Below are 15,427 nucleotides of genomic sequence, written 5' to 3'. Positions count from 1 at the left end.
CCTGGATGCTTGCCACTTGGGCATGCTCCACAGGGTAGAGGTCAGATCTGCCTCACTATTTTTAAACGAGGAGCTGGATTGCTGGAATGAAACCGGACACTTTGTTACTGTTGAAATTTGTGTGCTGTGTTGTGTAGTCTGCCTCTCTTCTCTCTCTCTCTCTCTCTCGCTCTTTCTCTCACGCTCTCTCTCATTTTGTAACTCAATTTGTTTTGCCCCACAAAATAAGACTGCATTTGTTTCAGTATATGTCTGTTGAAGAAATGGGAAACCTTATAAAAGAATTACTATAGAAAACCGGAGGACAGGTGTACAAACACTTGCTAATCCCTTTCATATAACTTAAAAAACTGTGAACAAGGGTACAGCTGTTGGCCTCAGACAGTAAGTCTATAATACCACATAGGACAGACTATTCCTGGCATGATAGAGGTGGACTGTCAAAACTTCCCGATAGTGACAATCCAAGGGCTTTAATTGAGGCTCCATCCAGACTGGCATCAGCAAGATTCTGATAGATGTTTGAAGAAATGACTGTTTGGTTCATGGACTATAGTTGCTTCTAATGGAACAAAAAAACAATAATACAACTTAAATATGCCAAGTCATTGTATTTAACAAGCTGGAATGTTTGACCTCTATGTATATATTTGGCTTGGGAATTGGGTTAGGGAACATAAGAAGGCCCCTCTGTATGTGAGGGAGCGAGGAAAGAGGAGGGGGAGGAGGGAGGTAGACTGGAGGCGTCAGTTCCGCAGAAGAAGCGTCACATCTCTGTTGGGAAGGAGTGACTGCTAATAGAGCAAAGAACTGGGAGTCCAACTGGAGCAAGAAAGGTTCGCTTATAAAAGAACAATCCTAAGAGGCTCCTGCAGAGAACGAGGGACACAAGATTACACACAAGCCTGTAGTGCCTTGTCATTCAATCTTCATCTTGGCTGTTTCAGACCGGATTGTTCATGTCAACATGGATCAAACTGAGGATAAGGCCTCCTGCATGTTTCATCTTTACTGCTTTGGGTTAAACATAGAAGAATAAGTCATTTTTCTGGAGTACCATCAAACCTTTCCGCACAGTTTTGACGCACAGTCCGGCAGAGTTTGGAGGAAGTCTTCGCAAACCCCGTGCGCTCTCTGTCTGGTGTCGCGACAGGAGCACGCGCTCGTCCCTCTTGTGAACATTAGTATCACATCTCGCCCGGCCTGCACCAGTAATAGCAACACAGATCGCTTGACACTTTTCGCTGACTGACTCCGGTTCTATGGGCTACACGGTCCTGCTCTGTCTGCTTTGAAGAGTTTTCCTCCTTTGTGGACTGAAAACGTTACCAACCATGATAATCCCTCTGTCTCCGCTGGTGCTCCTGGTGCCTGCCGCGCTCTTCTTGGCCGCTCACGGGGCCGGAGACCTCCAGGGATTCACCTTCCCCGGTGGGAGCGCAGGGTTCGACCCTTCAGGTATGTGGACATGACGGATATCAAACAGAAAAGAAAAAAATAATCTACACACATCTCATCTAAGTGTACAACCAAGTGTAAATTGTTTATTCTCTTCACACATTTTAAACGTGCATGTAATAAGATTAATCCTTTAATAGTTACAATTGAAGAATCCCACACTGCATTCAAATGGCCGCCGAACAAAGTATAACATACATTTCCAGGTGAAATTCAAGTCTAGATCATGTATGACTTGCAAACAAAAGTGATATTTTATAACCAAGAACCCTTCCTTTGTAGCTTTAATGGTTATCTTCTTCCATACAGTTTCCACTCTTGTAAAATGAGCTTTCACACATCTGTGGAAAGGGTTACATTGAGGTCCTGCTGGGACACCAATAACACAAACAGACAAAGACAAAGTCGTATTTCCTATCACATTGACTTGAATCATTTCTTTTCTGGAGATATTACTCCATACCTCAAACCCTAACCATATCCTAATTTCCTAACTTAAACTAAATATTTACCTTTTCATCTAAATACTTTTTCATTCATTAAATACCTTATGTTATGCATTTCAACAATGTGGCTGTGTATGAAGGCTTATGTCCTGACAGCATGAGTAATATAGCTGCACACAAACACAAACACTGCCGTGAGGGCTTTTGCATTCACTACTGATACCCAATAGCTCACCCAGCTGAGTGGTCACGTCACTTTACAGAAATGCAAGTTTCATCAACAAGGAAAGGGGTCAGTGTCATATTCAGTCCCTTTACAGAACTCCTCTCTGTGGCAGTGACGAGTCAAAGCAGGTCACTCTTCCACAAATGTTTCTGTCCTATTGAGAGCACCAAGTAAACAAGTTCAAAAACGTATTTAGAAATAAAACATTGGGTTACATTTGCTGCTGAGAATACAAAACCCTACATTTCTTCTTCTAACATGGGCAAGGAGCAGCTGTGAGCGCCTTTCTCCCCTGGAGCATCCAAACAGTCACAAAGACGAAAATGGGCTCTGACTCAGAAGACTGACAGATGACGGAAAGCTGTGCGTCAACTTCCCATGCATTCATGTCCTTGCTGTAAACTTAAGCCAGGAACACGCTGTACAATTTGAAGTATAATGATGGGCGCAGTTGATTTGCCTGTGATGACTCCCCTGGGTCCTCAGTGCAGCTTGATAAAGTACATTCTGTAATACAGTCACCATCAAAATTTGCTTTTGCATTCCAAGTTTGGGCACTTTTGTTCTATTGCCACTAACTTCAACAATAACTTGCCATTGTCTTTATTCAGTGTCATTTACTTTTACCATTTAATTAATCAAACAATTTGAGTGTCACAAGTCAGGTGTCCACTGACTATGTTGACTAAGTAAAAATTACCACAACATATTGAAGACTTTAATTCTTTCTGTGAAATGGGCTGAAAGGGTTTCGAATGATTGGTGAAACGAGACACTATACACTTTAAACATTGTAAAACAGCACAGTTCATTCTTGACAATGGAAAAAGATACTGTCCAATTAAATTAATTAAGTTGAACTGAATTGAAATAAATTGCATTTAAATGTAGGGCCATGGCCATATATTCAAATCAATTTAGTTGTTTAATATAGGGCAGGTGTGTCCAAGCTCGGTCCTGGAGGGCCGGTGTCCTGCAGGGTTTAGTTCTCTCCCAGTTGCAACACACCTGGTTGCAATGAAGGGCTCGATATTCGGCTTTTTCACAATCTTGATGATGACATCTTCATTAGATTCAGGTATGCTGACACAGGGAGAGAACTAAAACATGCAGGACACTGGAGAGATAGACAGACGGAGACAGACAGTGAATGAGAAGAGAAGCTCAGTGCAGCAAAGGTCTTCCAACTTAATTAGAAAAAGGTCCTGAGTGGTCTGAACCAGCTCGAGTTGTAATGTAGTGGTTGGTACTGTGTTATCAGGGCGGTCAGGTTCTTTTAACATTCTGAGCCGCAACCGTCCTGTGTGGAGTTTGCGTCCTCTCTTTGTGCTTTTCTAGGATTTCATTGAATGTTCCTGTTTCCTTCCAGAATCCAGACTTGATTATTAGATTAACTCGTTACTCTAAAAGGAAAACTGGGACTCGAAATGGGCAGCATCTGTGTGTTACTTTGAGATGCACTGGCATACAACAGACACAGTCACACACACAACTAGTGTCACCAATTCTTTCATACCTAATTAACTGGTACTCAACCAGGGCTTTTCTCACTGTGAGGCAACCACCATGCAGCCCAACATAGAAATTATGAATGAATGAATTGAGTCCGATTCTCCCCTCCGATGTCAAAGCACAGAGTAAAAACAACAAAATGACATAAATGGACCAGTGTGACTGGTTCTCTGTTATAGTCATTGTACAGTTGCAGTAAGTGGACACCATGACTTTGTTGCTGAATTAGATTTTACGTTCACGAAACCTTCTCGCCTACAGGTCACTTTTACTAATAGTCTTATTTTGATGGGAAAATGTTAACTTCTAATCTGCTTCTCCACCATATAGATACCTGCATGCTCGTGTCACCACCATGCATGAGTGAGGCTGACCGCTACAGCTTGGAGGCCCTGCGGAGCATCCATCAGATGATGGACGACGACCAAGATGGCGGCATTGAGGTGGAAGAGAGTGTGGAGGTACAGAGTGCACTTTTCTTGAACCTCTAAAGCTATTTTCTTGGTTTCATGCCTTGTGTATGCATGTTCTTTCATGCCGGAGACAGACGGAGTAAAGCAGTGCAACGACAGGTGTCCCGGCTTATGTGAGAGTCAAATGCTCCTTCAAGGATAGCAACAGTATAACTTTGCTTTTGGCTCGGTGACAAAGCTGGATTGCACTAGTAGAATATTGAAACACTACTGACCTTCATAGTCATAGTGAAGAGTACGTCTCCTCTTAATGTTTCCTGACTCCACTTTCAAAATGATCCGTATGCCAGTTTGTTGTAGCTGCTACAAAATCCTTGAAAAGAGATGCTGCCCCATCACATTACGAGAGCGCTATACCCACATTGTACATGACAGCTACACATTGGTCGCTATAAAGCCTTACATAGTACATGTTTATGCAAACAGTAAACCATCTAGATTTTCTAAAATTATATCATATTTGTACTATATTATATTCTGCTATGGTCAGATGATGTGTTAAGTTGGTTTTATTTTTTTTAGAAAGATTGCTACCTAAACCAATACTGGCCAGTGAACAACTGCACCAAAGACACTTTCTTATTTTATCTCTTCTGAAAACAGGTGGTCATTTGTAAATGTCTTTAGGACTGCATTTACTTTCGTTATGTGTGTGAAGGCATGCTCGTTGTAAGCATTTACATTTGCACTGGTCTCGTTGAGCCATTTCGTTTATTCTTTTAGCATTTCAGAATACATACTCAAACAGTCTGTAGTGTGTGCCATAGATAGTAAAGTCAGAATTCTAGAATGTCTTTGCCATCCAGAATGCAGTTCGGGGATACAGTATCCAAGGGCTCGGGTTGCCGTTGCCATAGAGATGTTGGGGAAGGGGTCTGGGCTCATCAAAGTGTCAAAATTCCTCTCCCCATCATACGAAGCTTTTGCAGCCAAGGCGACATTCCAAGACAGCACGCACGCACGCACATGCAAATAAAAAGGCAATCTCAAACCACCCGCAATTTATTTCTAGATTGTAATCCAAGTACATCAAGCACTGCAGCCACCCAATGTTTTTTTTTTGGACAGAGATGATGTCAGGTGCTTGTGACTTGTACCACTGAATACAACGATCTGAAAAACACTTTGATTTCGCTCGATTGTTTCACCATTCCCTGGTATTGCAGTTCATCATTGAAGACATGAAGCTGCAGCAGACCAACAAACACAACATGTTGCACAGAGAAGACCAACACATCACAGTGGAGGAGCTCTGGAGGGGATGGAAGTCCTCTGAAGGTGTGTGCATGTGCCTGAGGTTTGTTTTTTTTTGTTTTTTGTTTTCCATTTGTGTCCTAAGGTATCTTCTTTCTTTCCAGTGCACAACTGGACTCAAGATGAGGTGCTCCGCTGGCTGAAGGAGTTTGTTGAGTTGCCACAGTATGAAAGAAACTTTAAAGACTTTAAAGTCAATGGAAACACACTCCCCAGGTGAGAACAACCCGTTGGAGATTCTCATGCATTTCACCGTCAGTTCATTTTGAAGTGGCACATCATCACAGAACTTGTACTGTCCGTAACATCTCCTTTCAGGATTGCAGCTAATGAGCCGTCATTCCTGAGCGGCCATCTGAGAGTTCAAGACCAGAGAGACAAACAGAAACTCAACATCAAAGCACTGGATGTAGTTCTGTTCGGACCACCGACACGTGAGAACCAACCCTCTGCTTTACTACTCGTGTTTCTTTTTTAACCTGTTCTGTCTTTTTACTAGAATGAGTTTGACACCCCTGGGTTATGGGATAGAAAGAAAGTAAATCTGTATAGTAAATCTTTATTGCTTTGTATAATTAAAAAAAAAAATACAGTCCCCTAAATAAAGTTGTCAAAGAGGCTAAAATTGTCTGTTAATTTCTCACCTTTTGTTCATATAGTCACTGTGCATCCTTTACCAGTGACATATCCTGACTGTCTATTTTATCTTAGGCCCTCATAATTACATGAAGGACCTGCTTCTCATTGTGTCTGTGGTGATGGGAGTGGGAGGCTGTTGGTTTGCCCAGGCTCAGAACAAAGCCAGCAAATTCCACCTTACCAGGATGATGAAAGATTTAGAAAGTCTGCAGAGGGCTGAACAGAGCCTTATAGACCTACAAGAACAGTGAGTATTATGCATTTGCCTTCTTTCATTTTTTGCATATTAATACTAAGTTGACTTTGCTTGGTTTGATTGGAAACATTTTTTTTTGCTCAGACTGGAACGAGCCCAGGAAGAAAAACGTAATGTAGCAGAGGAGAAGCAGAACCTGGAGGAGAAGATGAGAGATGAGATTATTGGGGCGCATGAGGAGGCTTACCGTCTGCACGAGCTGAGGCAGGGAGCTGTCACTGAGCTCAGTCGCCTCCGATATGCAGAGGAGGAGCTGGAGCAGGTAGACATGCCGATTAGTGGAAGGAATCCCACAGAATCTTCTCGAGGCACCTGTCACTTCGATACTGAACGATTAAAATGCATTTGAAACACTTAAAGGAATGGATTTCATCTTTAACTGACACGTGACGTGTCCAACATTTAATGTCACTTCTTTAGATCCGTGGAGCACTGAAACAGGCTGAGAAGGACATGCAGGCAAGTTGGAGTGTCTCCGAGCTTCTTCAGCAGTGGCTGCAGCTCACCCATGAAGTTGAGGTTCAATACTACAATGTTAAAAAGCAGAGTGCAGAGCTACAGCTTGCCACCGCAAAGGAAGAGGTAAAGAATCAATCCAAAAAGTACAAATAAAAAACGTTGCAGTCTTATTGAGAGGAACGTTTTAATTCGGTTGAGATATTGCTGAAGATTTGCTTTCTCACAGGCAGAGAGGATAAAGAAAAAGAGGAGTTCTGTTCTGGGGACTCTTCATATGGCTCACAGCTCCTCTCTGGACCAGGTCGACCAGAAGATCTTGGAGGCAAAGTGAGTCATGTGCTTAGCTACAAAATTATTGCACGTTATACATTATCATAATCGTATGATAACATTTGTGTTTTCCAAAGGAACGCATTGTCTGAAGTCACGGCCTGCCTGCGGGAACGTCTTCATCGCTGGCAGCACATTGAGCTGCTCTGTGGCTTTTCAATCATCAGAAACCCCGGCCTCGCAAACCTCACTGCTCAGCTCTACTCTGACTCGTTTACTTTGGGATTGCCACGAGTGCTCCAACAACATTATTCATATCACAGCTCCATTCACGGATCTATAGAGGATCTCTTAGAGGAGCCTGCCGTGCCAATCCTACCACAGAAGCCAGGTAAGAATCAAAAAATTAAGTTTTATCTCTCATAATGTCGGTTACAATGTGTTCCATTAATCATTATGTGCTGTGTATTAAACGAATGAACTGAACTTAGTGTTTGCTTAAATTTGATGTTGTATGATAAAGGATACATATTCAATAGGATCTCTACACCACTGTCTGTTATCAATGAATATATCTGGTTTTATTTATTATTTAAACTTTGGCCTCTCTTCAGTTCCAGGACTTAAACGTTCTCCTCGGACGCGTGGATCTACCATATGTCGGTCACGCCGTTCAGGCGTCATCAATCAGCCACCGGCTTCGTTGAACTCTCCAGACCCGGATCTCCTCATTCCCATCCGAGCCCCTTACACAGGCTATGATGAACAAGAGGGACGTTTTCTGAAAACACTCAAAAAACAGTATGTATTCCTTGTTTACAATTTAACTGCCTATCCTGTTCATTTTATAGAACCTTTAACATGCGCAAATGTGGATGTTTATTCACTCCCCGACTCTGATCTTCTTGTTTTTGTTTTGTTTTACTTTTCTAACAAGTAGAAATTCCCAAGAGAAGTTCACAGACTCAGAATACGTCACTCCGCAGCCTCTCAGTAAAATGTTTCCGAGCTCTACTGCTGAATGTGCCTCTCGAATGCTCTATCACGATGAAGCTGAGCCACTTGCAGATAGTTCAGTTACAAGCCCTTTGAGTAAAGAAGCAGAGGCTGTTGTTGAAGCTCCAGTTTGCAAAGTTTCCGTGGAAGAGCTTGAAGCTTCTGCAGACATTTTCTGTAGGAAGATGGCAAGAGACAAAGCCTTTGATGCTTCTTTGGAAACACCTTTGTGGATGCCCACAGAAGAGTCTGCCGTCGATAGTCCGACAAGAAAAATATCCCGAGACAGAAGTGAAGTTCCAGTGGACGTTGTGCTTCGAAAAGGGAACTCAAATGGGTCGGATGCAGAGCATTCATTCCAGAAAGTAGAAAAAGACACAGTTGGGGATTTCATGGAGATCCCATCGAGGAATATATACAGAGAAAGAAGTGACACACCACTTGATGTTAGGAAGATTCTTTGGAATGAATTGGAACCATCGACAGGTGCAACACCGAGGAGAATATCGAGGGACATGTTAGGAGCTTCCATGGACAGCGCCTCAAGAAAGATGGCCAGAGATGATACTGAACACCCATTTGAAGTCAGAAGAGTTACAAGAGATACAATGGGAATGTCCCAGGACATGGGTTCGTGGAAGCTTCCATGGAACAAAGGAGAATGCCATCTTGATACTCCTGTGAGAGTGTTGGTGAAGGATACAATGGTTGAAGCTGCCAGAACGCCACCAAGAAAGATATCAAGAGATGAACTGGAGTATTGCACTGATGCTGCTTCCATCCGGATGCTACCTAGAGAGAAATTTGAAGCACTTATGGATACGTCGTCTTTAACAGAGAAGCAAGAATTTGGCTTGGAACCGTCTGCAAGCAGAAAGATAATGAGAAATGAACCCGAGATGTCTGCCGGTTCTCTCAGAAGACGAATGCCACGAATGCTAAGAGATGACGTTGACGTTTCCTTGGACACTCCAACTGGAAAAATCTCCTGGGAGATACTTGAAGAGCCAATGGAAATGCACAAACAAGCACTCCTGAGGGAGGAGTTAGGATCACATGAGTCATATCCGGGTCGAAGTGGACAGCCAGACCTGATGATGACCGCACAGGCGCCATGGAAGTCCTCGTCAGACAGTTTCTCTGTCGGTCCTTTGAGCCAACTTGTGTATGACGGCATCCTTGAAAAGTCGTGCAGCCCCATGACTTCAAGCCCCGCCAGTCTCTCAGCCTCCACTCCGAACCTGCCTCAAAACAGGCCGCAAACAGAGACAGAGCCACCGCCGCGACCACCCAGGGGCGTCTCTTCCTCTGTCGTATCACCAGCCGATAGTGGGGAGGAGAAGAACAAGGAAAAAGAGAAGAGCAAGAAATCTATGAAACTTAAAAATCTTTTTAAAAAGAAAAATGAGTCAAACTCAGAAAAGGTTCAAAGTGGTCTTCAAAAACTCTGACAATCAGCTGTGAATCTTTTTGTGTAGTTTTTATTAATATTTTTATTCTTTATTTTTAACCAGAAAGTGATGCATTAGAAATGGTTGGGTGACAATGAGCAATGAGAAAGCACACTTTTGAAGAGCTTAAATCCAATGAATGGGTAAGAGACACATGAATAGAATGTCTCTATTTTCTTACTTTTGTGTTTAAGCACCAGAAAAAATTTGTATTTTAGTAGAAAATATTTTATATTTGAAGTTTTATAGACATATGGCCAATAACCGTGTATTTTTATAGATGTAGATTTTTTTTTGATTTTTTTTTTTATGCTTTACCTGTGGCTACATAATGAAGGTTTTTAGTAATTGCTGCTCACCTGTTTCATAGAGGAAAATGCTATGAATCAAACCTGGAATTTATTTACTGCAGTTTTAAATGACTGTAGTTTTACCAGAAAGAAATTAGGGTAATCACAGTCACAATTTGCACCATATAACACAATCTATGTAAAATATCATATATATTTATATATATTTATATATATATATATATATATATATATATATATATATATATATATATCATGGGGTCACTGTCTGACCCCATATTTTGAGACATTAGATTGTTTTCTACTTAATTTTTTGTTCCTAGAAAGCTAAATGGCTAGAGCTCAAAGAGAAAGTGGGAGGTCAAATATTGTTGTCCATTGACCGACAATGATTTAAAATTATAACCCCATTGGAAACCACCTGTTTTTGCCCACTTAATCGATTTTAAGATTGATGTGGGACCTGAAATCTGGTTTTTATGACACTTGAATGAGTGAGCACTGACGAGCACATTTTGCATAGAGGGAAAACCTCGTATAAATGTTTTGTTTGAAGAGTTGTGGTTTGTGTTTTGTGTATCTGTTGAAAGCAGCATTGTTTCTGCAGGAGGCTCTGTACAAGGCTTAAACATCCTCCTGTTTAAATCGATAGTCTTATCTCAGTAATCAATACCTTAAACACTTGGTAATTATTTTCACTACCATATCATCATTATTATCTCCTGGGTAGTTTTATCACCACATGTTGCTGAAAAGAAACACAATTATTACACCGTTTCAGATATTTCTGACATGATTTGCACCTAAAACAACAATATACTTTTAATCTAATTGGGGTTTATTTCTTCATTTAATGCAATATAACCCATATTTTGTGTTATTATTTATTATTTATGAAAATGTTTAGTACCAATTAGCCATAAGCTCAGGAATAGTTTGCTTGCTAAAATAGCAAGTTTGAAGTTACGAAAGTGATATGTTCTTATTGGTCACCTGAGTAGTTAAAGTTACTGGAATATAATAATCCTTTATTGTTTACAGGTGATGAATCAGTATGTTGTTTTTCCCCATCTAATTTCTTTTTTTCTTTCTTTCTTGAATTGACGTTTGTTTTTGTCCAATGACCTGAATGTATAAATAAAATGTAAATACAACTTCCCTTGTCTTAGAAAATCACAGTTGGTGAATTGTGCTGTAATTTGATAACAGATGCAATAAACATGCTATGATAACCAAACGCTGTGCATGGATCTATAGTAAAAATGTTCATCAAAAAAAATCCCTAAAGAGAATCAAATCAAAATCACATATCTTTACTCGGTGTGTACAGTGTGTCAACATTTTTTAACTTGCCAATATGCCAAAGTGTCCCTGAGCAACACACTGAACCTCAAATTACTCTCAACAGATGGACTGAGCACTTTGCATGGCAGCCCCCCTCCATTGGTGTGTATGTGCTTGGATATAAATGACTAACTTGAAAAGCATATTGCTGAAAAAAAACCACAGCAAAAAAAAAACAAAAACATTTCGGACTGATTTGAAATTATTTATTTCATCTTCCTCCTCTTGCTTTAAAACACCATTGTTATTAAAAAGTTAAGCAGTCTGAAAAAGGCAATTTTACATTAGGGGAGCTAACAAATACACACTTCTCACAGCTGCAACCACAACATTTAGTCAAATGATTTTTAGAGCACAACACACGTTGATGTCACTTGTGTTATTTACCTCTTCCCCTTCGTAATAAGTATACCTCTATTGGCTTTGTGCATGATGTGTTTTGCTGAGAAGCCAAGAATCGCATTCAAGTGCAAAACATAGAGCCACTGTATATTGGAATATTGTATTTTCAAATTGTATAGAACTTGTTTTCCTGTTTGGTTTTATTACTCACTACCACCACTAGAGGACAGGAGAGTTTCTCTTTGATAGAGTGCTTGAGATTACAAAGTCATCGTCTATTTGTTAATGTTGTTAGTGATATGTGATAACAGGAGGAGAGCCAGTGGTTTCGCCAATGGGTATGGTTACAAAAAATGAAAAATAAAACAAAACACCCCCCCACCCAAAAAAAAACCAACAACAAAAAAAGTAAATTTTATTGAGCTCTAAGCTTTGCAACTTCCTCTTTATACAAATAGTCAGTGTAATAAAGTTGGAATATTGTACAGTCAAAATGAGCTGCCAGACAATATATTACAGGTGTGTGGGCTGCAGAAAATAACTAATGTGTGTGTGTGTATAATGCCAGTTTCACTGATGATGCAACCAAGTGACTGTTTTGCTTTGCTAAATTGTTGCACAATGCTGCAGGTTTACATCTGTTTGTTGGGCCCACTTACCATTGTACACTAATTTATGGTCTTGCTGTACTAGTTTAGTTTCAGTCAATTGAAGGATACGGACATTGATGTCATGTGACCTACTCAAAATGTATATTAAGGAAATTGATAGCTCCGTCTTGCAGTCTTGAGCTATAATTAAAATGCTATAATAAAAGTATGTGACATACAGTACAATGATTCTCCACTATTCCAGCATCAGATATCAGTGGTGTACATTTTGTCCAATTGAACAATTTGCAATATACAAATGAGTTCTATAAATTATATCACTGTAGGTTTTGGCAGTGAGGAATGAACGAACTCCCCATCCTCTTTGTCATTTAAACAAGTTGTCAACCATTGCGTGAAGTTGTCACTGTAGTGTTGATATAAAAAAATAAAAAAACGTGTTATAATCACAGGTCCCGCCTCATGATATTGTGGACTGTGGGAAAGAAGTCTTGTGCACATTATTTAACAATACAAAGTATACCCTCAGCCAACTACACACTTGATTCATTAATAATTACATGAACTAAAGAATCAAAAAATGTGTTTTTACTTCATGGTCACTATATTGATTCTCACTTCCAGATAATTAGCTGACTTTACCCAACTCGATTCTACTTTTCTTGTTCTTTCTTGCCTAATTGACTGACCTGTGTGAATACGATACGTTCATGTGGACCAGCTCTCCAGTTTTCCTTTTCACATAATTAGTGGTGAAGATGACCTTTTTCAATCTCTTTCAGGTAGCCACTGTTTAACACTCTCAGAGAGAAAAATGTGTCCTTCAGTGTGTATTCAAATTCAGAGCTTTGTTTCAGACTGTGAATGCTTCTGACTGTAAAATCTACTCTGCCTTACAAATGAAATTCATTGGTATTTCAAATATAAATACTTTGTAATTTTTTTCTATCAGTTATGGGATTTTAATAACATTTCTTCCCGCACCTTCTGCTTCTATTATGGCTTCATATTGATGTGATGAACTGAAGAAACCGTGTGCCTGAAATCTTTAAAAGGTCACTGGTCTACGACTTCACTTAGCCTTGATGAGATGCTGTTTGTCTGTGTTGGTTTTTCTGTGGGCAGATCATACGGCGAAGCAGAATCTATGAGGTCAACCTTGTGCTGTAAAGTAGGTGAGGAAAATATTGCCCAGCAAAAAAATATTGTCTTCTTTACACATCTTCCCCACAGCTGGCCTCATTAACTTTTCAGTCATTCTTATAGTTTCAGAGTTAAAGGGACCATTACATACATTTCATGAGTGTGGCTTTTGAATAATTCTGATTTGCACATTTGTATTCATTATTATGATGTGTAAGTTCATCAAGGAAGGCCATTTCACACGTGCCTTGTCTACAATAAGATAATAACACAAAAAGTGTTACTGTTCATTCCCAGGCAGTTATGAACTACACAGTAAGACAGAATTGATGTAACAAAACCGACGTCCCAATATTGCCTGTGATAAATAGGATAATTTCTATCTGGGCATTTTGAAAACATGGTGGTTGCATGATGAATTGTAATGAGTTCTAGTAAGGCGCAGTTTTGTACTCCTGATGTAATCTGAATCGTTGGATTAGATTAAGGGACATTTCTCTTCGTGGTGACTCATCATCAGCAAGAGGATTCAAACTGGTGAACTTCCAGTTACCAGCTCGCCCAATAACCTCAACATGAACTGCATCCCCATGGCATTTCATCAGAGATGCTGTATAAAACACACAACGTTTTCTTTCAAGAGAGCTGTGCCGAGATTAAAATTCCTTCATCCGATATGCAAAGGCCCCCGATAGGCAGTCATTTTACTCCCTGTTGAGTTAAATGTCGATTGAATAAAAACTGAAGCACATACACACTGGACCTCAGATTTCTACTTCTGAATCTGTTTTTTTGTTTGTAAGAAACATAATCGAATGCTATTTAAACAACAGTAGAAGTCTGGGGATGGCTCTCTTCAGCATCACTTTGACAGTTCACTAGTGGAAAAGGGATATCTACAAAGAAATGCCCCCCGAGAACTAAATTCCATTCAATGCCTTTGAGATGAACTGAAAAGCCAACTGAGAGCTCCTTATCGCTGAACACCAATGCCCAGCTTTACTAATGTGGATGAATGGGAGCAAATCTCAGCAGTCAGGTTTTACAATCTTGTGAAAAGGCTTCTCCGAAGAGTGGACGCTTTTGAAATTACATAGTTCCTGGCTTTGGAACAAGATGTTAGACAGTCATACTTCATTGTGTTACTTTAACGGTTAACCCAATCATGGCCATGACCAAGTCACTTGGTCTTGGTCTTCCATTCCACGGTAAATTAATTCATCTTTGACATTTGATATCAGCAGGCTAAACGATTTAGTGGACTGGTTTCTTAGAAATGAGTCGGATTCTCTGTACTACAGTTTAAACACTCCCCATGAGCCTTTGCAGAAATGTGATCTTGACTGCAGGAAGTGGCTTCTGAAATCTGAACTCAATCTGATGGTAATGGAAAAAAATGACTCAACCCAGAAACACAAACAATGTAGGCATGTATCTCATGTCCAAAAAGAACCACTGCTGTCGTCACCCACCTGTTTCATCTTTTGTTGTTGGTTCAGTCAAACAGGTCTTCTGCAGACCTTGGTTGCATGTTGTGGTTTTTGAAGAGGCTGCTGCTGTTTTTCGTCTCATTTCAAAGTCAGACAATTCTCATCTGACCTCTAGTGTAGAAGCAGCTTCTTTACCCAGAAAACTGTGGCTTGACGGATATTTCCTCTTTTTGTTTTTTAAACCTCTGTAAACCCTGGGTATAGTTGTGAAGCAGATTGATTGTTTCTGGAAATCACCTTTTTGTTTCATCGTTTGTCGAAATAGACGTCCACTTTATGTGGGTTTAAAACCAAATGTCACTATCGAATAACTGAAATGTTTTATCATTTGTTGTCTGAATGTATTGCAATTAAACTGGTTTAGTGAAACCACTGGTCTTAACTATAGACAAAAAAAAAGTTTACATTGTAGTTAGAGATGTATATTGCAATCACAAACAATACAATAGTAATTCCAAAAATAATTGAGTGGACATGAAAAAAAATCCTATCTTGATGGTCAGAAAAAGAAAGTCTTTGAGACTTTCTTCTCTCAAAGGGAATCAGGGACGTAAGTGGGAAGGAAGCAGAACACATCCAGTATACCACTATCTTTGCAACACTCAGATATTCATTCATTTTTGCATCAATAATGAATGACATGACCCTATGAAAAAGCAATTATTTATAGCTTATTACTTTGATTTGCCCATTAAAAAAAATTGCACCTTACTTCCATGCTTCCATTAGGCTAGCTTTAATGAGCT

The 15,427-nt window shown here is 40.0% G+C and overlaps 1 protein-coding gene across 1 annotated transcript; it reads left to right on the top strand.

Moving 5' to 3' along the window:
• The first annotated feature begins 793 nt into the window (after window positions 1-793).
• Window positions 794-9,914, top strand: stim2a (tromal interaction molecule 2a). The gene is made up of 12 exons (XM_080519461.1): window positions 794-1,458; window positions 3,973-4,103; window positions 5,282-5,393; window positions 5,474-5,585; window positions 5,688-5,803; window positions 6,081-6,255; window positions 6,349-6,526; window positions 6,685-6,846; window positions 6,950-7,050; window positions 7,131-7,384; window positions 7,608-7,794; window positions 7,934-9,914. Exons 1-12 carry the CDS (start codon window positions 1,335-1,337, stop codon window positions 9,438-9,440), a joined length of 3,159 nt encoding a protein of 1,052 aa, XP_080375587.1. The 5' UTR covers window positions 794-1,334; the 3' UTR covers window positions 9,441-9,914.
• Window positions 9,915-15,427: the final 5,513 nt, after the last annotated feature.

Source organism: Blennius ocellaris, assembly GCF_963422515.1.
Source record: "Blennius ocellaris genome assembly, chromosome: 3".
NCBI classification, from domain to species: domain Eukaryota; kingdom Metazoa; phylum Chordata; class Actinopteri; order Blenniiformes; family Blenniidae; genus Blennius; species Blennius ocellaris.
Note: the sequence above shows the minus strand (reverse complement) of the source record. Positions and strands in the feature narration are given on the sequence as shown.